The sequence below is a fragment of the Haliotis cracherodii genome, unplaced genomic scaffold, assembly GCF_022045235.1.
Source record: "Haliotis cracherodii isolate W230 unplaced genomic scaffold, xgHalCrac1.p SCAF_9, whole genome shotgun sequence".
NCBI lineage: Eukaryota > Metazoa > Mollusca > Gastropoda > Lepetellida > Haliotidae > Haliotis > Haliotis cracherodii.
In genome coordinates, this window is record NW_027266343.1 from 23,560,237 (window position 1) to 23,586,018 (window position 25,782).

The 25,782-nt window shown below is 38.6% G+C and overlaps 1 protein-coding gene across 4 annotated transcripts in view; it reads left to right on the plus strand.

The window, feature by feature from the left end:
• LOC139452190 (prominin-1-like) overlaps positions 1-25,782 on the plus strand; it is a 508,194-nt gene that overhangs the window by 471,812 nt on the left and 10,600 nt on the right. For 3 of the 4 annotated variants that reach the window (XM_071233561.1, XM_071233559.1, XM_071233560.1), the window contains one exon: positions 18,367-18,399. In XM_071233561.1, coding sequence (XP_071089662.1) covers positions 18,367-18,399 — 33 coding nt within the window. Of the gene's footprint in view, positions 1-18,366; positions 18,400-25,782 lie in introns of those variants that run through there. The other variant, XR_011652352.1, reaches the window with a different exon arrangement.

Here is a 25,782-nt window from a genome sequence, read left to right on the forward strand (position 1 = left end):
TCAGTCCAGAATATGTGTACCGTGAGCGAAATATGCTTTATGTCAGAAAGCGCACGTAAAATCCCAAAACTCTCTCTCTCTCAAGTGTCTACACTTCACAAGAAGCACTACAAGTAGAATCAGGAGACACTCCCACTGAAACTAAGAAGAGAGCAGGGGACGAACATCAAACCCTTTGGTGAATAAATATGGCAAGAAAAAAACACCCAAGATGAAGCCCCACCTCACTTAAGCTTTATATTCGTATTTGATCTCATCTGAAGTCCCAATTGTGATGACATTCAGCCACCAGAAAATCACTACAAAGGGTTATGCACTCCCTGAACTTTAAAAACTCCCAAAGCTGTCACTTCTTTAACATCAGAAGTCTCAAAGAGAGAAAGAAATCCCAACCCTACTGTGATCAGTAGGTATCACTAAAATTCAAACTACCTGGGACAGCTGGGCCCATATATACGCTGATGTATCTAAGAATTCTATCAACAACACTGCTGGTTACAGGGTCCAAAATCCATAGCTCCAAACCCCAAGCGCATTTGTTCGGCCTGCCTGAGTGAGTGAGTGAGTATGGTTTTACGCCGCTTTTAGCAATATTCCAGCAATATCACGGCGGGGGACACCAGAAATGGGCTTCACACATTGTACCGAATGCTTTATCCTCTAGGCAACCCGACCGCCCCCGGCCTGCCTGACCGCCAGTCAGTATTCACTGCTGAATTGGAGGCAATTTATCATGCACTCAAACTCATAACAGAACTACTGGAAGCGAAGATGGTCATACAATCAGATTCCCTGAGAGCACTACAAGGGATCAGCAAAACAGTCACAACAGTCAATAATATTCTTTACGAATATATACTGAACCGCAAAAGAAACATCACCCAAGTAACATTGCATAAAAAGTTGTCATTATTGTCAAAGTTTTAAAATGTAACATTACGTTGTCTGGACAAAATGAAATTTGATGATAAAAAAACAAAGCAGATGACAATAAAAAGGAATGCTCAAATACATCACGGCAACGGCCGTGGTAACCCCATTCACATGAGTTCTGTGCAAATTGAAATGCACATGTGTTCCTCCATTTCTTGCCCCATAAAACTCCACCCAGATTGGAAAACATTCATTCGTTATTGAATTGCTACCACATGCCAAGATAGACAAGAAATCAGCGACACCAAGCCCTTGGATGATTTCAAGGTGGACAAACCACCCGGCAAGTAGCCAATGCATTTCAAGTCCATGTAAGGACCATATACAGGCTCCAGCAACGATACCAGACCACCAAAACTACATATGACCGACCACATAGTGGAAGACCAAATATCACCACCCGATGTCAGGATCATCAGTATATATAACTATCTGGCCAAGGGATACAGATGGATCTGTGTTGGATCCCTGCATAGCCCAAAAGTAGCAAGCCCTATGAGAAGAGAGTAAGATTGGCAAATGGCTATACCAATCAATACTTTATTCAGTATGAAAGCCATAGGTCCAATTACAAATAACAGTTTACAAGTATAGTAGTGGCAAAATACATAATTGTAAACATTGTTTAACAAATACTTTATTCTTTCAAACGCATGATAAATATACAGGCATAGTGATTTTATTTGTTCTGTATCATTTGTAGCAATTATCTTTTTAAAATTATGCATATTTACATTATTAAACATGTCTTCGTAGATATCTAATTCTGATAGCATCAAAAGTAGCACATACAAGTTTCTTATGCATATATCAAGTTTTTGCCACCTACCTTCATTATTTCTCAACCATAATAGTCCCCCTTCAAACTTCACTAACATATTTGAAGATTTAATTTGTAGTTGCATAAAGATACTTTTCTGGTTCTAACAAACTTTTATATTCTCTGTACAGGTTATATCTTGAACAGTTATTAATAGTAGATATCCAATTTTGATGAAACATATTAATAGCACAATCTTATATTAACATACTTATTAAACCTTTTTTTATCTCCTAACTGTTTGTGACAGTCAAACAAATCCAAAAACCATGAGAAAATAGCAGATATGTAATGTTTGAAGCCCAATTTTCCCTATACTTTCAAATCTATTGATCCTTCAAATTTCAGAGGCGTACAAAAGAATCAGGCTAGTCTGATAATCAAATAACTTAAAAAACACTTTTGGGGCTGAATAATAGATATTTGTTGTAATAGGTAACTCAAATAAAGCTATTGTGTCATGTAGAGCTAGATCAGCAACATGTTTACTTATGCTAAACTTACAAGTGAAGACTAATACTATATATGTCTTTAATATTAACAACCTCTAAAACTTGTCCTCTATAATTCCACACCTCTTGACCTGATACGTTTCCTCCTCTTCTAAAAACAACATTTGATTTGTGCAAGTTAACAGTAATTCCCCACTTATCTGCATATGAATCTAGAATAATTCCTGCGAATCCTTAACCTCTATTAAATCATAGCCATAAATCCCACACTATTACTTTATCTTCAGATTTTCAACAGAAGTCCTCTTCACTGTCAACTACACACAACTAGTTCTTCCCCTAATAGCACATGTAGCTCTTCAGCTGTTCTGTGCAAAAAGGCAAGAAAAATGTCACTTCTTTCCTGTGTGTGCTAGATTCAACACAGTTTTATTAATTTCTTCAGAAATATTATTACGATCTGGCTGAATTATGCAAGTACACTAAGGTTTGTTTTTTGTGTATTTCTCACGATGGTATCCTCCTCTCCCTGCTGACATGCCAGAAGTGTGGCCAGATCATGATAACTGCAGATCTACATAACTTCTGTTGGAAGTGTAGAGAGACTTCATGTTTGGCAGAGATGAGATGTGACTGTTCTCCTCATCCAAGTCCTTCTTCATCAAGTTAGACGCCTCAAGGTGAAGATGAAGCGTTTCTTCCCTGACCAAGAGGGGTTAAGCAATCATCAAGCCTAGGTCATCAACGAAGTCCACCACACCCAGGCATCCCGGCGTCATGACATGCCATCGTAAGACTCTTTTCGGAACTCAGACTCTGATCGCTGCAGATCTGACCGAAGAGGTTTCAAGTCCGGAGGTCACAGGTATAGAAGATGACTTGTTTCTGCCCCTTCCAAGCGTCACAGATCCTACCAAACTGGGTTAATCTACGGATTACGATACACAACTTCGACCATTCAACATAAAGCCATCGCAGGGTCTGGTGGGAGGGCGTCTTTGTCATATGCGGAAAATTGGATGCACATTACAACCAACCACTGCATTTTATACATTATCCATCATGGGTACAAGCTACATTTCCTCAAGCACCCTCGACTTGTATCCCATCCAGAGAGACACAGGTTTCACTTGAAAGGTGCCAAACTGGACGCAGGCGACCTTGCCATCAAGACCCTCCTCACCAAACGGGCCATTCGGAGATTGTGGGATACCAACAAAACTCAGGGGTTCAACTCCCCGGTAATTTTAGTACCGAAAGGAGGATTCCACAGAGATGAGATTGATAATAGGCCTCAAAACTCTCAACAAGAAGTACTTGGTCCTGCCTCCAAGATTTCAGATGGAATCAGTCCGAAAACTACGTTCATCACTCAGAAAAGGAGATTGGGTCATCAGCCTCGACCTTCAGGATGCATATCTCCATGTGCCAATCCACCGCATGTCTTCGCTGTCAACAACCGTCGGTACAAGTTCCAGGTCCAAACATTCGCCATATCAGTAGCCCCTTGGTTATTCACCAGAATAACGGCGCCAGTCATCAAATTAGCCCATTTACGGATGGTACGACTTTATGGATACCTAGACGATTTCCTGGCCGCTAATCAGGAACACAACCAGCTGTGTCAGGATGTTGGTTGGTTGGTTGTTTAAGGCCGCACTCAGCATTATTTCAGCTATTTGACGGCGGTAGATAATCGAGTCTGGACCAGACAATCCAGTGATTGATATCATGAGCATCGATCCATGCAATTGGGATCGATAACATGCATCAACCAAGTCAGCGAGCCTGACCACCCGATCCCGTTAGTCACCTTTTACGACAAGCATAGTCGCATTTTACGGCAAGCATGGTTTGCTGAAGACCTATTCTACCCTGGAATCTTCACGGGTCGTGTCAGGATGTGACTTTCCTAACCCAACTCATGTATCATCTTGGGTTCCTTATCCATCCGACCAAGTCAGAGATTTATCTGGTACAAAACATAGCCTACTTTGGGGCCAGATTTCTTCTTCGTACAGGACATCTTTGTCCCCCGGGGTACCAGTTCAACAAGTCCAAAGCCATGATCAACTCAGTCTGAGACCAACCTACCAGACCAATCAGATGATGGATGTCTCTCATGGGAACGCTGTCCTCTCTACAAGATATGACTCACAGAGGACGATTACAATTACCCATGCTACAGAATTGGATCAACTCCCTATGATCTCAGACCCTGGATACATAGGTGCTCATTCCTCTCCACCTGAGCCTAGACCTAATCTGTTGGACTCGACAAGATCATGTAATGACAGGGATTCCTCTCACACTATCAGCTCCCGACCACCATCTATTCACAGACGCATCGGATTCAGGTTGGGGAGCTATACACCTCGTCATAAATATCGCACACCCACTTCTTTTCACTCAGTAAAACTGGATCTTCAACCTCATAAAAATGGTGCTTAGAAAAGCACATTAAACTGTTTATATGGCCTCATGTGAGCGTTCAGTCAGAAAATTGACAACACAAGACCGAATTTGAACACTAATTGAGAGTTTAATTGTAGCAAACTAAAGTTCACTAAAATCACCGTGAAATAAGTATGGCTGCCGGTGTCGTTACAACAGACACACAACACAGTTCACATTTCATTAATGTCGAACACTCTAGTGAGGTCCACAATGACTGGCTAAAGGGGCATTCACACGGTACAACTAGTTGTATACAACTTGTTGTATGCAATTAGTTGCACAAACTGAAGTTGTATACAACTCGGCATTCACACGGCGGCGAGTTGCATACAACTCGGGTCTCGCGAGATCTCTGACAAAAAGCCTTAGCTGTCAATGTTCCACCAATTAGACGATAAAATCCAAATGTAAAACAAATAGTTGTCCACACATGAGTGATACATTAATAAAAATATAACGTGACGAATTTCCTTCAGGTGTACATTTACTTTAATTTAAGAAATGAAGGGCATGTTTTATTTAACCTATCTTTATAAATTTGCCACAATGAATATTTCACAATTCTTCAAAGGAAATATGTATATGCTGCAGTGTGGTACATTCACAAAGCATCTTATAGGAAGAATAACACGATGAATGTGATCAATTTCTGTGATAAAAAAACAGCTGATTATTATGAGTTTCATAAAATCTATGGCATTTTAGATTATATTCGTAACAGTGCTTCATACATGTACCCATTTTGCAGCAGTGCAATATTTTACTGGGTGAAAAGATATTGAAGAGATATTCAAATTATAATTGAAGATTGAAACAGTAAACTACTTCATGAACTGAATGCGTTGTGTACTAGTTCACCCGCACCTCAAAGGAAATAACAAATATGTACAACGATGTTGATGTTGACGTATACTAATATGACATCACTACCGGTAACCTCCTGTCATAACGTAGCGAGTTCACTGATAGCAGTACGAGGAATGTTTGGAGCAGGTTTTACCGTGATGCTGGGATCCCATACATACATAAATGAGTCATGTAAGTTAAGTAATCAGAATCAATCTGAAATCAACAAGTTCTGTTTGTTTTTATGTTTCCATTCTCGCCTTGATACTATGTGGAAAGGCAGACCAATACCGTCATCAGTGTGCGTGATTTTGCGTCAATAGCATGGCGTCATGTGGAACGATTTCTGTTGACTTTTCCAAAAAAGTATCTAGACTCTAATCATTTATTCCTCAATTTTTGCAAGGATTGCATATTCGTAATAATCCGAGCTAATGTAGGCAACAAATTGACGACTAAATCTCTCGGAATAGTAGAAAATGTTAAGTAAAACTAGAAGTTTGCTTTGTTTACATTTTTTTCAATGAGAAGAGCACAGGGTTTGGTTTCACTCTTGAATATTGCGGTTGATTTCATTTGGACCGTTTGTATTGGTGACTTAGACAAAATGTCATTTGATTCATAATGGTATGATGAATTCAGGGATGTATGTATCGTAGCTGAGTGTGAAATACATGTGATGTGATAGGCATCTCGTCAAATGCGAAAAGAACCGTGATTTTCCAACGCTAACAACATGGTTTTTGTTTCGAAAACGAATATAGGATTATTGGAGTCTTTTTGGAATGATGATCGGTGTTTTAACAAAGAGCAGAAACCCAATGTTTTTTGTAAATGAAATCTCATGTAGCTATACCTTATTTAAATAAATAAATCACATTTAGAACAGTGAATTGGTAAAATGCGAAAATGGCAATATTTTCGCTGTACACTATTTTCAGATGTCAGATGTCGTTAGTGATACATATGCTATGCCTAACATAGTCATGTTCCTAATAGATAATTCCCCTCAGAATCTAAAACTTTGATATTTATTTGTGTGTATGATGTATTTAAGTTTTAGAAACGTATATGGACCTAATCTCACCTTGGTCTACACTACAGTATACAATCACATAGCCTGTCGTTTCAAATAACACTATAAACAGCTTAACCTGGAGAATTAGACCGATGCAAATGTCAAAATATATAATTTGGGACAGTGGTACCTACTTTTCATAGGTCCTTTATTCAGTGGTGACACTTAGGATACCGAAAAGCAGAACTTACCGACGTGAATCGGAGTCGCCATTTTTGTTTACAAATTGACGTGTAAATGTCACGTGATTTTCATACGCGTTTTGATTGGCTGCGTACGTACAACTTGTCGCATGAAAATAGAGCATGTCCTATTCCGTACAACACACGTCCAACAAGTTGCATGCGTCAAAAGTTGGACCAACTTGCCCGTTCACACGATGCAATGTGTTGCATGCAACAAATTGTATACAACTAGTTGTACCGTGTGAATGCCCCTTAACTCAGTATCTGGTGTAACCACCTCGCACTTGGATAACATGTTCTACACGCCGTCTCATGCTGGTCACCAGACGTCTGAATCTCTGTTGGGGGATCTGCTGCCACTCATCAGGCCTTGTGTTGGAGATGCTGAACAACAGCTCGAGCATGATGTGGTCTGGCATTATCGTCCATGAAGACTGGACATGTGGCGAGAGCATGGTTATCGAAATGAGGCACAACAGCACTGTCCAGGATCAAGTTCTGGTACCTCTGTCCATTCAGTGTTCCGGGAACTGTGATGAGGTCAAGTTTACAATCGTAGGAACAACACGCCCACACCATGATGGATCCACCCCCAAATGGAACATCAGCTTGAATGTTCCTCTGATCATATGCTGTGCCTCTCTGCCTCCAAACTCGTACCCTCCCATCTGTGTGATGCAGCAAAAATCTGCTTCCATCGGATCAGTGGATCCTTCTCCATGACCCCAGGTTCCAGCGAGCACGTGCTTGGCACCAGGCTAAACGGACATGTCGGTGCTGATTTGTGAAGAGTGGACGTCTGATTGGCCGTCTTGCTCTCAATCCTGCAGAATTTAGGCGACGTCTGATGGTGCTGATGGACACTCTGTTGTATGGATGCCATCCATGTCGCAGCTGTGTACAAGTAGACTTTGGGCTTCGTCTGGCTTGGCGTACGAGAGCACGATCTTCCCTGTCATTGGTTTTTCTGGGACGTTTTCAGACCTTGGTGCATTCTTCACTTCACCAGAAGCAGTATTAGCCTGCTGATGACAGTGTGATTCAAGTTTAGTTGTGCTCCAATAGCACAACATGACATACCAGTCTGGTGCATACCAATAATTTGCCATCTTTGGTTCAGAGGCACTGGACGCTTGGGCATTTCACTGTTTGGTCAAAATAAAGCTTAATTTATGCCTAAAACCAAATTTTAGCTGTGTCTGCCAACATAACATATGCCAAATAGACTGCATACTGCATTTTTAGCAAACCGACTCCTGGTTCAAGCATGCTTAAGGCATGCATGCACATGCAGCTCAGAACAGGGTGTGTTTGTAATATTATGTTCACAGATGGTGTAGTATATGAAATATGTACTTGTAGTTAAAAAAAAATGAAAATTATATTTTCTACTTTTACTTAAAATGTGTGGTGCGCTATTTATGATGAGGTGTATATATCAGGAAGTACACCCACCTACCTCCCCAATTCATCTGCCTCCAGTGGAGAGGTTTCGGAAGGAAGTGACATTTTTCCCACCTTTTTGCACAGAAAAGCTGAAGAGCTACATGTGCTATTAGGGAACAACCAGTTGTGTGTAGTTGACAGTGAAAAGGGCTTCTGTTGAAAATCTGAAGATTTAGTAATAGTGTGTCTGCAGCCAAAATACAGGCTATAATGTAATAGAGGTAGAATTATTAACAATGATAACTATTGTTTGATATTGATCTAACACTGTAAACCACATGTAGTATCAGAAACAGTAATTACATCATCAGCAAATAACAACATTAATCCTTCTACTAAATCTGGAAAGAGTTGAATCCCATGAGTTCCATGTGCCATGACATGTGTAGCTAATTCATTTATAAATAATGAAAATAGCTTAGAGCTCAGCATACATCCTTGTCTTAAACCAAATGGACATAACTGATCAGTATACACTTTGTAATGCCCTCAGCATTTTACCACTTACGGCAAGCCATAAGAAGACAAAATGCAATTAAATACTGAAAATTGGACACCCTTTTTGTTTGACATCATGACAAGCTTTATATCTTAGTTGACATTGAAGAAAGAAGACTTTGTTCTGTTGATTTATATATATCTCATCTAATTTTCATTCATAGTAGGAAAAAAAATTATTTCTAAAATATATAATGATTATTGTACCATGTAAAAAGTGTCTTGAATAGATAACAAAATTAGATATTTTTATTGTGTACCTTAATTGGAGACAACACAGACCCGATATTTACGTAAATTCAGTGCTCAATTTTGAAAAATGACATGCATTAATTATTATGTGGTTATTTCTTCTAATCTCATCTCAGAATTACACAATGTAAGATGCAAAGAAAGTTCCTTTTGTACAGAATTATCAGGATAATTGTATTAGGTTCAACCAGCTTGGTACATGGTGCATTTTTTTCTTATTTCTTTTACACCTCTTTAAGAAATATAGTAAACAGTAAACAGTAAAATATCCTGTAATCACAACAGATCAAAAAGATTAAGACAATTGATAATATAATACAAAACAAGAGAAGTAAATCATTTGTGACTAACACGTACCTGGTGAATTGTAACACATCAGTGTTCTGTCAATTAATGACCAAAGACAATTCCTTCTCTAAATGTTGGCATATAAATATTATCCATTTTTAAAAATGTATATTCAGTTAATCTGACAATCTGCGTATTGTAATTTGTATTTATGTTCCATTATAGTCAAGAGAATTACCGGTAGTCAGAAATTTATAATAATACCATTGTCATTGTGCATGATTTTAGCATCAAGCAAGTACTGTACATTACAGATTTCTAAACACCACGTTTGTTTTCGCGGCTGATTTATTTCGACTGATTTCATAACCGGCACACGCGAAATGTGATTCAGTAAACACTATCCAAAATTCATTTTGGCATTTGTGTTAACTTATTTTCTTAAACATCCTAAACACTTCTATAGTCCTCGATACTTGAAATAGAATCATGAAATATCTTGATGATTAATTAATGAAGAAAGCTGCATGTGTGCTATTACTTATAAAGTGAAAACCAACCATTCCACACAAAAGGAATAATACTTACAGCAATGACAAAAAATTGCAAAGTGCACTTTTCAAGAAATGTCCATACTCTTAGCATTAAACATGTCCAAACTCGGTGATGTTTATCGCTAAGAAAATGGAAAATTTCTTGAAAAGGGCACCTTGCAATTTTTTATGACCATGACATTTCACAGAGAACAAATTGTTTTATGCACCTGAATGAAGCATTCTACAGCAAGACTATACTGACCAATCAGCCATGTTTTTCAGTCTCAGTGCCATAATATCCATTCCTCCTTGATGCAAGATATGCACTTGTTAATAGATCTGAAAGTTCCTTAATGAGGAATATTGGTTATGTCACAAAATTCTAGATGGGACCAGTACAAAAGCTCAGTCTACAGTCACCAGTTCAAGTTTCTAATGACTGTTCGCTCAAATTACTGTGCCAATCATCAAATATGATCACATCAGTATTGTACATCAATATGGATATATTGACCTTCCTGGCAACCGATCAGGACAAGCACAACTTTCCTGATCCAAATAGTTTCTCATCATATTTCCTGGTGCATCCAACCAAATCAGCAATCAAGCCAGGACATTTATATCAGCCCCACATTCCAACTTCATGAGTATTCTATGTCCTCCTGATATCCAAGCATTCCTTTTGTATTTCCAGCACCTGAACAACACCTGTTTACGGACACCTCTAATTTTGGGGAAAATTTATATATGTTGAACCGCAAAAGAAACGTCACTGTGGATAGATATATGAGAAACCTTATTTGTTCAAACACTGTAAACATACTTTGAGACATATTAAAAAGATGAAACTTGGCCAAACTTATCATCAAGGTTGAAATTAAAGTATTAAATGTTCTTAAAGTGAAACACAACACTAGTCTCTGAGAAAATGGCATCACAAGTCAGTGTCTCGTGTATCCGCCATGTGCATTGATGACTGTCGTGCAACGTCGATACATGGAATGGATGAAGCAGTTGATGAAGACCATAGGCACTTGAGCCCACACTCTGAGAAATGCCTGACACAGTTCAGCTGCAGTTGTCGGCCTTCGTCAGATGTCATTCAGCCTTCTTTGAATCTCATCCCACAGGTGCTTAATGGGATTTTAATCGGGACTGAGGGCAGGCCGCTGCACGGTTCTGATGCCATTCTGCTGGAGGAAGTCTCTTGTTGCCTTCGCAGTGTGGACACGGGCATTATCATTCTGAAACTCGTGGTTGGGGCGACGGGCCAAATGAGGTTGTGTGTGTTTTCTCAAGACTTGATCAATGTACCAAGCTGCTGTGACACCATTGCCTCTCCCTAGACCGATGTTCCGGAAGACCACAGGGCCTACCCTCTGTGCAAGACCAATTCCACCCCACACCTTGATGCTCGAACTACCCCAAGAGTCTCTCTCAACAACACAAGCATCGAAATAACGTTCCCCACGACGGTGTCGCCAGACTCTCTCTTTGTCATCTGCTGTTGAGATACAGTAATGGCTGTCGTGGCGCAAATGCTGGTGCTGTGTTGCCCACTGAAGACGGTCCCTGCGATGACGTGGTGTCAGAATGGGTCCTCTGTGTGGCCTGTGACAGTGAAGGTGTCTCCTCGTCAATCTTTGATGCACGATGTCCGCACTAATGTGTGTCCCGATGGTCTGCCGAACAGTTTCCTCAGCAGTAGCAAAGCGATCTTGAAGATGCTGTTGCACATTCTGACGATCCTGACATCGGGTGGTGACCCTTGGTCACCACTACGTGGTCGGTCATATGTAGTGTTGGTGGTCTGGCACTGTTGCTGGAGCCTGTATATGGTCCTTACGTGGACTTGAAATGCATTGACTACTTGCCGGGCCGTTTGTCCAGCTTGCAATCGTCCAAGGGCTTGGTGTGGCTGATTTCTTGTCAATCTTGGCATGTGGTAGCAATTCAATAACGAATGAATGTTACCCGCTCTGGATGGAGTTTTATAGAGCAAGAAATTGGGGAACGCATATGCATTTCAATTTTCATGGAACTCATGTGCATCGGGTTACCACGGCCATTGCCGTCGTGTGTTTGGGCATTCGGTTTTATTGTCATCTGCTTTCTTTATTTATCATCAAATTTCAGTTTTCCAGACAAGGTAATGTTAAATTTTAGAAACTTTGACAAAAATTACCCAGATATTTCAATGACCACTGTTCATGCAATGTTACTTGAGGAGATGTTTCGTTTGCAGTTCAGTATATTTAGAAATGTAATGGGTTGATTGGCTGAAGGGGATTTGTATGGGCGTCTGACATATTACCTACCTTTATAGTCATTTATTGTAGAACCTCATGACCAAGCAGGCTTATTGACTCGGAAGATGTCATTCCTTTTTCCAGCCTTTAGTCAGCTCCCACTTCTTGTATCAATACCATTTATAATCTTTATTCTATTGTTTTGCTGGGATAACTGTAATGTTAGATGTATATGTTATGAGTTGTGGAGAAATAGAGTAGAAATTGAATAGGTTTGGGGGGGGGGGGATATTTCTTCACAGGAGTTATGTTTGAGGGATGGATATAATATAAAATTTAGGAGCTGGTTTTAGTAGTATTACTTAGGCAGGGAATGTGAGAAAAGTGTGGAGGTGTTTTTTTTATTAAGTTCATTACGATTTGCTCCTTGTTTCTGTTTAATAATAAACTTTGTATTCAACTTCATTCCGTTTTGCTTTGTTTCTGTAAATAGAGGGGTAACCCAGCCAGGCGCCTTAAGGAACATGGAGGCAAAGAATAATGCAAAGGGAGAGTAGATCGCAATGCAAAGCACTGCAGTAAAACATCTGATCTTTGCCAATAATCTACAGTAAACTACAGTTAAAACAAACTCAAAAGGACCACTAATTTTAGTATATTATGTTCGTTAGTTCGTTATAAACATAGTTTACTGTATATTGTACCGGTATATTGTTCTACTATCACTGGGTGCCAATTAGAGGGCACCTATTTCATTATAATGCACTTAATGGTTTAATGTGCAAGACTACATGTTTGTTTGCCTTGGACGATTCAAGCTGCTGTAGGGTGTAAGCTTGTCATATACCGGCGAAGCTCAACATCTTAACAGATAGCTTATCCAGGCGTAGAGGATAGTAGCTACAGAATGGTCTCTCCACCCGGAGATATTCCATTTGATAATATAGGTGTGCAACACACCTTGCGTGGACTTGTTCTCCACATGTTTCAACAACTGGATTCCAGTGTACAACAGTCTGGTACTGGACCCCCAAGCACCCCAAATAGACGCTTTGTCCATTGTTTGGATGGGAACATGCTGTCTTGATCCCTCTTCCCATGAGGTATGGGTAGCAGGATACTATTACTCTGCAACTTATTATGGATAGTTGACTGTGAAGAGGACTTCTGCTGAAAATCTGTAGATTGTATGATATAATGACAGCCTTGATTCTGGTAGATTCCTTTAGGTAGTATTCTTTGAATTATTAACAATGATAAAGTATTGTTTGATTAATGGCCATTAATTTATTCAGCAATTTTCGTTCGAAATATTGTGAAATTTGGTATATTTGTAGATAATGGTTGGACTCAACACGTTCCAATTTTTCAAAAGATTTTCAATTGTTACCTAGATTTGACTTTTACATTTTTATCATGCTCTTGGAGTCTTTGTCCCCCCTTCAGGGTCATCATGCTGCATAATTCTGCAGGTATCGAAGTGACCATGTATTCTCTATTGATTAAAATGGACAGAATAATCCGCCACTCTGTCATCAAGTATCTCCACCTGAAAGTGCTAACTCTTAACAGTGATCCATGACATGATGTCAACTTTGAGGGATGATGCTCCTCCATCCTTTGCAATCTTGAGAAGTGGGCATTGGAGTTCCTGAAATGCTCCATGTTTATCATCTATCATGAGATTGTACATCGTTTTGAAGCAAATCCAGCTGAATTTGTTTATCGATTTGTAGCCATGGATAAGCCTTGGGTTCACCATTGTCATCAAGAGACTAAAAAACAGTCAAAGCAGTGAACACACCTAATATCTACTTCAAAGAAGGCAAAGTTTGTTTCATCTGCTAGCAAGGTGATGGCTTCGTATTTCTCGAATTCCAAAGAGAATCCTTCAGGTGGACCATTAATGGCCAATATTTAGCTGCTATGTTTAGACTACTGCATGAGAATATCAAGGCTAAATATTGTGAAAAAGTCATTATATCAGTATGTCTTCATGAGGGCTTGTTTGTCTTTATTCCTTCTTGATTCATCAGCGTTTTTTCTGGTCTGCCCTTTGTCTAGCCTGCCATGCCTGCGAATTTTGAATTTTTTGTTTACCATGTATGTCTGCGCTGGTAGACTGTTTCCTGAACTCTAATTTGCTGCCATGTGGGAGATGTTATAAAGCCGCCTGATTGAATGTTGAAAATCATGTGATGATAGTGACCCTTTCTGTGCACTGGTAGAACGGTGCCTACAGAAAGAAATATTAACCCACCAGCCGATAGGATCTTGGGGTCATGCTGACCTTGGCTGTGGGGCAACAAAATGTAAGCTGGGACATAGGCATGTTATGCAAGTATTTGAAAACGGATTAAACCTTAATCCAATCTAAAGGTGTATTGTTCCACGAGTACCATATACCTATGCACAAGCCTAATGTCACCATGGCTGCATGACTATGGTTTTAAACTCATTGAACATCTTGCATATTGACCAATTTTGGCTCCGTATTTTGGATGGAGGACTTAATACACTTCCAGGAAGAAGCTTTGTACACCAGTGTGATCCAGGCACCCCACCATTATTGGCAGAAGTATATGGACTTGGGAGGGGATTATGTTCACAAATTGTTAGCAACCAACTCCATCAATGCATTCCATAATAGTTTTTCAGCCAGCTCTTGTACCATCTTCTCAGAACCACTGGATCAGCTAAGATGAACTTCATGTGCTTGCTCCATTTTTCAATATGGACATTAAAACGGCCATATTGCAAAACCTATTCATGGCCATTATGACATCATTTGTGTTCAAAATGAAAATTTGTTAATGTTTCTTTATTAATGTGACTATGTATTGGCCTTATTTTGACCTTTGTGTTTTGACCATTACCATAAATTATATCAAAATTCATATTGGACTCTGGAAACATCTTCTCTTCTGTAATGCAAGACTGGGGAGGATGAACTTTTTTCTATTGAAGACAACATAGCTTGTCCATATCTATAAAATTTAAGTGTTAGCTTTTAGTCCACAGGTCTAACTATTTGAATATCAACGCTAAAAGCAAACACCTCTTCTTAAGTGGACGTTTATGTTGCCATTTTAAACTATAGATCTGTTGCTAGCGATCTATAGTCTGTAGTCATATTGTGTTGTTGATTGCTAGTATATTTTTACATGCTCTCATTGTGAACTAGCTTTACATCATTCTGTGATATTCTAGTTATTATACTGTCCTTTGATGACAGCATTTTATTTAGTTATATATGCATGTTGTTATGAAAAAATTGTCTTGTCATGATATAGCTGAAATATTGCTGATGTGACATTACATTTTAACTCACTCACTCACTCTAAACAATCACACATAATTAGTTTTTCCCAAGTAGCATCGTAACCAACCAAGCTATGACATATGCAATAGCGGGAACCTCACACCTATTGTAATAGTAGTAACTATTTAGCACTTGGTAGTAAGTCAATCTAAGTTTATTCTAATAGTTTTCTAAAATAACAGACAATAAGTAGATATTGATAGCTGCTTCTGGAGTGACGATCACACGCAGATGAGCATAACTGGAGCTTGGTGTTTATGAGGTCAAAATGGAGTTTCCATCTACTCCCGTGTGCAAGAAGTGTGGCCGTTTCATGGTCACGAGAGATCTAATGTTAACTGCGTGAAGTGCAGTGGGAACATCTTGCACCGAGGACAAGAGATGTGAGAGGTGCGCCAACACATCTAAGAATACCTTCATAAAGATAGCCTAGGCTTTGACAAAGGCTGAGAGGCACGAGGCAGCCATGAAGAAGGTGGAGGTCATCATATCCGAGAAATTGGCTTCCACCCCAGCTTCTCCCACGCCAGTTGATCAACCATCTCCTGCACTCTCTATGAGTCTGATTCAACAACTCTTCAAAGAACAGCAGGAGATGATGAAGAGTATGTTTGTGGCTAGGCTCTCATCCCTGGACAAAGAAATGGAGAATATGAAAAAAATAATTCCCCGGTCACAAGACAGGAAGCTTCCAGTCAAATCAAGACATAGACGACCAGCCAGCTGAGCCGCAAGGCCAGCCGTCCAACCAGCCGGGTATAAGACAATAGGCTTTTACCTACTGTGAATTTATACCAAACGGGCACCGCAAGATATCCATGGACCAGCCGTCCACGGCAACCCAGCCTACTAGCCAGCCGACCGTTAAGACACCGTACGGTAGCCACATGGACTCCATGAGCCGTTCATGTCAACCCAGCCGACCAGTAGGACACTGTACAGCTACAGCACAGACTCCATGCCAACCGTCCAGCTATTCGGCTTACCGTATGATCTCCATCAACCGGCGGCCACCCAGCCTACCAGCCAGCCGACCGTTAAGGCACCGTATAGTCGCCGACCGATCAACCGTACAGCCAGCCAACCAGTAGGACACTGTACAGCTACAGCACGGACTCGATGCCGACCGTCCGGCCGTTCGGCTTACCGTATGATCTCCATGCTGACCGTCCTGCCATTTGGCTTACCGTATGATCTCCATCAACCGGCGGCTCCCAAGCCAGTGGCAAATCTTCGCTAGGGTCCCAGCAGGGTACCGTAAGGCCATCCTCCCCAGCTAAGACCCTGTTAGGACTCCACGACAACCCAGCCGACCGTCCACCCTTGATTATTCTGTCTGTTAGGTGTAGGATGGATTATGGATTAGAAGCACATTGAGTATCAACTGCCACCTGGTGGATCATAGTTGACAATGTAACTGGAAGTGACGTCCGCTGAGGAAATAGCAGTACAAGGTCCTTCTAATCAGGAAATGATGTTTTTGGTAGAACCTTGACCTTGAGAGACGTCATTACCTAGTAAGTGGAAAGTGACAAACCGGAAGTGACGTGAGCACTGGTATTAGTGTAAAAAATCCAAATTTATCCAGAAATGAGCAGAAATAGATTAGAAATGACATCAGTATTACGAACAAGATCAGCAAATATAACGGTAATTCTAGTGAAGGTATCACATATTTGACTGATTCTTGATACATTTCTGATTTTCAAGTCCTCAGGAGGAATTTCAGAGGAAATTATCTCAAGTAGGATCAGAATCAGTAAATAATGGTTTCCAGAAGAGGATTACTGTCAATTACACAGGGAGTTACTAGGGGCAGATCCCGCCAGGTGCCTCTGGTATATTCTGGCAGAGATGTAATACAGGTAGAGATTTCGTAAGAAAACTACCTCTATTACATCCGAAGTACTCGCACCCACCTCCCCAATTCATCTACCTCTAGTAGTTGGGGAGATGGATGGGAGTACTTCGGATGTAATAGAGGTATCTCTAGAAGTTAGATATGGGACCCGTGAAGATCCGGGGTAGATCTGCAGCAACCAATGCTCGCCGTAAAAGGCGAATATGCTTGACGTAAGAGGCAACTAAGGGGATCGGGTGGTCAGACTCGCTGACTTGGTTGATGCATGTCATCGATCCCGATTGCGTTGATCGATGCTCATGATATCAATCACTGGATTGTCTGGTCCACACTCGATAATTTACAGACCGCCGTCATATAGCTGGAATATTGCTGAGTGCGGCGTTAAACAACAAACCAAACCAAACCAAACCAAGTTAGATATGGGAAAAAAGTGAGGTTCCCACCATTGCATAAGTCATAGCTTGGGTGGTTACGATGCTACTTGGGAAAAATTAATTGTGTGTGATTGACAGTGACGAGAACGCTTGTTGAAAATCTGAAAATTTAAGATAGTGTGACTGAAGCCAAAATACAGGATTTATGACAGAGATGTAATAGAGGTAGTATTCTTAGAGTTATTAACAATGATATGGATTGTTTGATGTTCATTTGTTTTGCAAAATTTTTAATTTTTACCTTGATTTCACCATTGCAATTCTTGCAAGATCCATTTCCTTGTTTTGTAAACATCACGTTCTCAGTAACCTCTACATATACAGGTGAACTATAGTGCCATGTCCAGTTTTGGAGTAGATGTGACACATTTAGGGACCTACCATTTGATATTCTGGGTGGGGGCCTGGGATTATTTTTGTCGAGATTAGATATGTTTTCATCTGCTGCTGCAGAACCAAATATATTTTTTTATTTCGAACTATGAGCCTCAATTTATAAAGAATTAAATATTTTGCAACAATGTAATTTTTGTGGCAGGCAATTTCTTTATTTTTCATACATTCTGAAAAAGTTGGGTTTTCAAGCATTTGGGGCAATTTATTTTTTTCCAATAAAATCCCAGCCCCTCTCCAGAATATCAAGTGGTCAGTCCCTAATTAAAAATGGATATTGTGTGTGTTTTTTCTTACTCATTCCTTCTTTCAGTGTTTCTGACACAGATGGACCAATGTTTGGCAAGTATGTCATTTATTTGCCCTAGTCTGTAAGACTTGATCAATGCTTATTAATGTTACTACTAATGATGACACCTTGATTTTTGCCACAGCAGCCATATTTATAAATCTTTTTCTGGCCATTATGTTCAAAATGTAATGAAATTTGGTATATGAAGTTGGAAAAGTAGATTTTAAGTGAACTTAATTATGTCAGGGCATGTTGTCTGGTGGTCCATCCAGTTGTCCATCCATTGTTTCACCAAAGTGGTAAATGTCCAGGACCTTCATCAGTTTGGGCTTTCCTCCCAGTTAAGCTGACACGCTGTGATATAACTGGAATACTTTTAAAAGAGGCATTAATACTGAAGAACAGTGATGCTGAAATGATCTTAGCTAGCTATGGAATTATCATCAGATGTTCATGCAGAGAGGTATTGTATTGGAGTAAAGATCTGGTTTTTAATGAGATTAGACATTTTAAACATGGCCCTCATGGCAATCATATTTAAAAACGAGATCGGCAAACTAATTCTTTATCTGAGTTGAAGTTAGGTATATGTGCATTTCGTTGTGGGGCCCAACCAGGGGTCCGGAAAATTTAAAATCCCAATCGGACATTTGCATTTAGGCCACGCCCCCTTCAAATAGCGTATTTTAGTACGACTATTCACACACATTACAAGTTTACGTATTCATAATATGATGAATTATGAATTGTTTCAATTTAAATTGTTTAATTCACCGGACAATTAATAACAAATAATATCATTTTAGATTTACGAGGAAAACATACGTTTGTTTCTGTTATAATAACGATCTGTTAACGTAGTGAACGGTCTAATTAATATTCATGAGTTATATTCATGAGTCTGCTCATGTGTACGCGTTGTAACATTTGGATCGAGACTATTATCCCATATTTGATTATCACGTGACCTCACGCCGCCCAACATAATGTTTCTTTTTCTTGTGTTATTGCAAATTTCCACCTTGCTTTCAACAACTCTACATAAGTGCAATAATTTTGAATGAGACGTTTGAGACCCCATTTCACTTCACTTTACCTTACTTTCAATTTTTACATGTCAGTTGCATAATATAGTTGGTGCCAGCAGTGAAAATGCTGTCATGGGTAATAAAAGTCAAAGGAGGTACAAAATTGCAAAATTAGAGAAATATTTGACAAGTATGTCAATCACATGTAAAGTCAAAGCCAGAACACTCACTCATTTATCCATCAGGCATGTGATAGACCTCTTAGACCTTGTGACCTGATCTTGTTCAAAGTGTTTTTTTATTTGAAACTTGTGATTTTGGTTTTGATATTTTTCAAGGCATGTTTTTTGTCATGGCCAGCTTGTCAGACATCTGGTGATGTTTTCCCCTGACTGTGCTGGACAAATCAATGAAGCTGAAATTTCACATGCTTGTTCCCACCCAGTATTTTTTAAGGGTTCAAATCTCATTTTCCATGTGGCTGTTGTGGCTATCTATGGTCACAGCAGCTATATTAAAAAAACCTATAGATAGCCATCACTTTGCCATTCTTTTTCAAAATGGAATAAAATTTGGTAGATGTGTAGTTAATAGTGGAGCTCAATACATATGTTTAGTTTTTTGGCGATATTTTATGTTTCACCCTGATTTGACTGGGTTGTTTTTTTACACTTTACCATGCTCCTATATTCTAGTAAAATTAATTTCCTGCTTTTTATCGTATACAAATAAAAGTACTGTGCGAAGGTTTATTTTTATTCAGCAGCTTTACAGAACTGTGAGTGAACAAAATACTGCCTAATATCTAAACGACATAAATGTATATCAAACAGATTTATATGCTTATGTTAAACGTTATACATTCAATACAAAATATAGCCTGCAAGGACAAAATATTTCGAGGTGTTTTGTTCAAGGAACCAAACTATTCTAACACAAATTTCGATATTGAGACTGTGTATGTTTAGGTATAAAAAATCCTGAAAGAAATTATGAAATATTAATTAGTATAAAAGGAAGTAATAGTGAAATGGATGCCCCCATCTAACCTATAAATTCATCTTTAGATTCCAACATTCTCCTGATTGTGCAAGTGTAATTCACTTATGTTGCACTATTATTGAACATTAGCCTTTTCATCAAATGTAATGAATTACTAAAGAAATTATGCCATTCTATTTGACGTCATTGCTAGTTTTATGTCTTTGACAACGTCGGAGAAAGACGACATTGGTATTTTGAATAATATATATCTCCCCTAATTTTCGTTCATGGTATGGAATATCTTGATGTGTAAAACGGAATTTGACACTTTTTTGACACAACATAAAATAACTGCTTTTACCATGTAAATACTGTCTTGAATAGACGAACAATTAGATAGTTTATCATGCATCTAAATTGGACAAGACACGGAATTGTTTGCCGTCAATTTTACATAATCATAAAACCCTAAAGAATATTTGTTCATTATTATGTGATTATTTAGTTCCTTATATATATAAGGTTTGACCAATGGGGTACATGTCACATTTCATATAATTTATACTTTTTACAGTTCTTTGAGAAATAAAGTAAACAGTTTAATGTCACAATATGAACCAATTGATTATGTAATACAAAACGAGAGGAATGGTTCATAAATTGTTTGTGACTAGACAATTCCAAGACCAAGACAATTCTTCTGAATAGGTATGCATTTATTTTAACGAAAAATATTATCCATTTTGTTGAAGTGATATCTTCAGTTTTATTTTTAAAATAAACCTGTTTACATGAAATTACAATATTGACTATTACACTCCAAAGAAATATGTACATGTTGTAGTTACATTTGATCTTTTAACTCCTGTCTAAAGGAAAGAAATATCGAATACGACACTATAGACGTATCAATTTCTTATGTAAAGAATGTTCAAACAAACATTTTCTGGCATAGATCAATGTACATCATATCTAACAATGCAAAATATCAATATCAAGAGCAGAACTTGATGGAATCTTTACAACAATACACATTTGTTATAATCATCCATATTGTCATGAACTGAAACAGATTTTTCTATGCTTTGGACAGTGATAAGGCTGCATTATTGACTTCAGAGGCTTGCCATCACTGTATGTCTATCAAACGTATCACTTTTCTGACACCAAATGTTCAAATTTTACTGCAGATGTAAATGATTGTTATGGACAGTTAGTCTTTGTGCTTCGAGAGACAGTTTCATCCTTCGTTCAGTCTTGTCACATACCTAGTGAAAAACATGAAGACTTAAGAAATGTTGACAGCATTCTCATGTTTACAGCAGACATGACAGTTGGGCTCAAACTGGTTGCGTTATCAGAGTTGATCCCGCTCCAGGATTTGCCAAAGCATGGTGTATGTTTGGAACTAGGCTCCTCCAAAACGTTACTAGAATCCTGTGGCTGAAAAGGCCATTGAAGAGCTCAGCCTGGAGTGTCTTTATTTGAACCCAGAGGGCCTCACTATTGCAACTGCAAACTTGCATTCAAGGATCAGAAAAGGTGGACTTTCTGCTTGAGAAGTGCTTCTCAAAGGGATCAAGCAGTGGGTGAAAATCTCCCGGTGATTGATAGACAACTCATTCTCAAGCAGTTACTTCATCAACAACTTAACCATTCCTCAAGCAGCAAATGAAAGATTCATGGCAGTCTTCTTATCGACTCATGTGATGTATCTGTGGGTGATTTGGACTACTTAAAGGGGCACTGATCTAAAGCAATTCTCCCGGACTGGTTGTTGCCTTTGTTATTGTTTTTTCCCTTGAGTACCCGGATGATATAGCAGAAACGTACACTAGTTCGCGACCTGTTCTGCGCAATTCGTAAGCGCATTTGTCACTTTTATTGATAGTACATGTATAAGGGCGTATGGTCACATTGATTCAACAAAATGAAATACGGTGTTGGAAATGATAAGGAAATGTAGCTACGAGTATCTTTGTGGGTAGCATCGGTAATGGTGACAAAGTTTGATATGTCACTTGCTTGGTAATTGTGCGATTTTCGTTAACACTATTTCGACTTGCAACACAAATTAGTAAAAAAGTCAATATCTCTCCTGAGCATTGCTTATTTTATCGTGTTTATATTTTTACAGTCAAAATGTGCAAAATTTTCACTTAGGAAATTTATTAAACACCTGAATATTCAGTTATTTTACAAATTTACTGAAAAATATGTCCATCTGTATAATTATGACAACGAATTCCAAACATTTTTATGTTTAATATCATCACCAAGAGACTGAAAATGTTACGATTTAAAGTACATTTCTATTTTGTTTGTTTTCTAGTCCTACATAATAATCTATTGTGATGTTTTCAGGCCCTTTTGATCGTCTTTATCAATTTTAGTCAATCTGTTAAAGAAATGGACAGTTTTTCAGTCAAAATGACTGAAATATTTACACATTTTATAAATTGCCTGAGAGAATCACATTTTACAAATTGACTAATATATACACGCTTACAAAGGAAAAGACTTGTTAAAACAACGTCTATCGCGCATTGAAGAATTTCCCAACCAAGACGTAGAGGAACAAGAATGAATCTCCAATGCTACAGCAAATGAAGGAAAACAAAATGCAAATATCATAATTACAACCAACCAAATTTATGTGTATAATTTTAGGCAGCTTCCTTGTTCGAGGAATGTATCTGTGAATATCCACACAAAGGAACAATATCCCACACGTCTGCAGCTGTACAAAGAAACTTATTCGATGTCACGTGTCTCTGTAACAATCAAATATTTTAAAATATATATATCGTTTCGGGATATTATAACCCATGTTCGTTTCTCAACTGATCACTTAGATTGTTTCAGGTTTTTCACATAGCTGTCAACAATAAATGCCATATTGGAACCTTTGTCCGGTATTCTGAGTGGTGCTACCACTAATTATACCTGTAATAAATTCATTAACTGAGCATCAAGTGAATGGCGACATGCAAATACACAAGTGTAAGGTTATACCAGAAAACGTGGATGACAACAAGGGAGTAGCAATCGTATTATCGACGCAATTCGAAATCCGAAAATGCTTTCACTGCATGGATACTTTTTTTTATTATTAAACTATAACAATCGGGTATTTCCAAATGACGACATCTGATGAGCTCTGCCATTCTTTTCGTCTGTTTGTTTAGGCTGAAGAAATTAATTAACACGTGCCCTTGTCGAAATCTTTTTAGACCGCGGTCAACCAATCAGTGTTCAAAAATGAGTAAAACAAATATTGCCTCCAAGTTTTTTGGCTGTCCTTGCAGATGGTAGCCCAGTCTCTTGTCACGCTCAGTTGCGTTGCGTATCATCCGGGTACTCACGGGGAAAAAACAATAACAACGAGTCCCGGGGAAAGTCTGACAAAGATAAGACTCATGTACAAGATATGTACATGGTTACAGCGGTTTCGATGAAGGCATCTAAATTCAGAAATTCACCCAATAACAGTTAAGATCCAACGTCTGCAATGTCCGAACAACAGACTGTTACCAGGTTAACCCAACTTTTCTTGATAGGCAGGGGGTCAGGCTCGGTAACTTGGTTGATGCATGTCATCGATCCCTAATTCATGGATCGATGCCCATGAAGTCAATCACTGGATTGTCTGGTCCAGACTCAATGATATGCAGACCGCCATCATATAGCTAGAATATTGCTGAGAGCGGCATTAGACAACAAACAAACAAACAAACAAAACCAAGAATGAAATCAGAGGTCTTCTGAAAGTGACAATATTGCAGTCATCATACCAGATATCCCTAGCTTGATTCCTTCAGGCACAGATGCACCAGAGCAAGAAACTTCTTATGGCGAGGCTGGACACCCTTCAGGCACAGTACAATGCAAGCAGCGTTATCCTAGGTACATCTTAGCGTACCCTGGTACCCCAAACAACCTGTCACAGGAGGGTTGAATGGGATATGGCAATAAAAACTTGACCTTTAACTAATATGACTTAGGCCATAATAAATTAATTACTGGACTATCATCTGCCTTTTTTTTCTAAAAGTAGGGGAGGGAAGCTTTTTATTTTTTATTTTCTATTAAAGTCATCAAGTTGAAGCAATAGATGTATGAAATAACAAAGATAGTAAATAAACATTGATTTCAACAGTAGCAGTCGGATGTATCTGTGTCATACCGGGGTACATATTTTTGTTTTCCATGCCACAACTTGTACTCGTGCATTTATGAATTTAACCTCAACTGACGTTAACTTGTCAAGTTCCCCACAAGCAAACTTGGTAAAGTTTGTTTTTTATTGAGTTATGTTACCAGCTGTCTTATATTAGTCAGTTTCCTTTAATTGTTATCTATGTAATTGATTACATCATTATTACTTTCCCAGGTTAGAGGAAGAGGACGCTTTCATGCCATCACAATCCTTGTTCGTTTCAGTTTTAGTCAGGGAATGTTATGTATTACAATCCATCTTTTTGTACTTCCTTCTGACCATAAAGAAACTGCATGGTGTTATAAGATCGATGTTGTTCACTGGTGCTCTACAAAGGCTTAAATAGCCATGATCAAATGACAAGGATTAATTCTTAAATATGAATTATTGTTATAATTAAGAAAGTTTTTTGCATACTCTCCACTGCAGCTATATTCAAATTTAAACATTACTCAGACATTTCTGCATGTATCATCGTGAAATTTGATATGCAGCAAGAATGAGCAATGTGGAATAACATAATATATTTTTAACAGTTTCAATTTTTGATCAAACAGTGACCTTTGACCTTTGCTCACTCATATTTGTCTACATTTTCGACATCTACTCTCAAACTGCAAGGCCTACGGAGCTGAAACTTATATGAATTCCAGCTATGGGGTCTGAAAAGACATATGAGATACCTATGTCACCGTCATCTGTTGTCTGGGTCTATAAACGTTTTTATATTTACAACTTATATCTTCAAAATAGCTTGGTGGATTAAGCAGAAAATGTATGTGGATTTTTGTTACTGTAAAGGGGTTCAGATTGTTTAAGGCATCAAAATTGCAATTTTTCAATAATATAATGGCTTAATTCCGTGTAGCTATCTTTGATTTTAAAAATTATAAGAAATCTTCTCAAAAACCTGATGCCTGAAACTTCAAGGGTAAGATACCTCATATAATATTTAGTTTGTTCAAGGCACCTTGACCTGAAATCAAATTCACAGGCTTGTTTGCATAAATGATCCCATCCCAATTTCTTCAATAGGATCTGATTAAATTTTCAATTGCTATTTCAAAATGGTATTTATGGTCACTACTCGGACAGTTTTGTTCAAGATGTAATGCAAGTTTGTACAAAGTAGTTTGGAGTAGTGCGCAGCATATATTTTACTGGCAAAAATAAGGGAACTAATGAAATGATAGTGAAGATGTATTG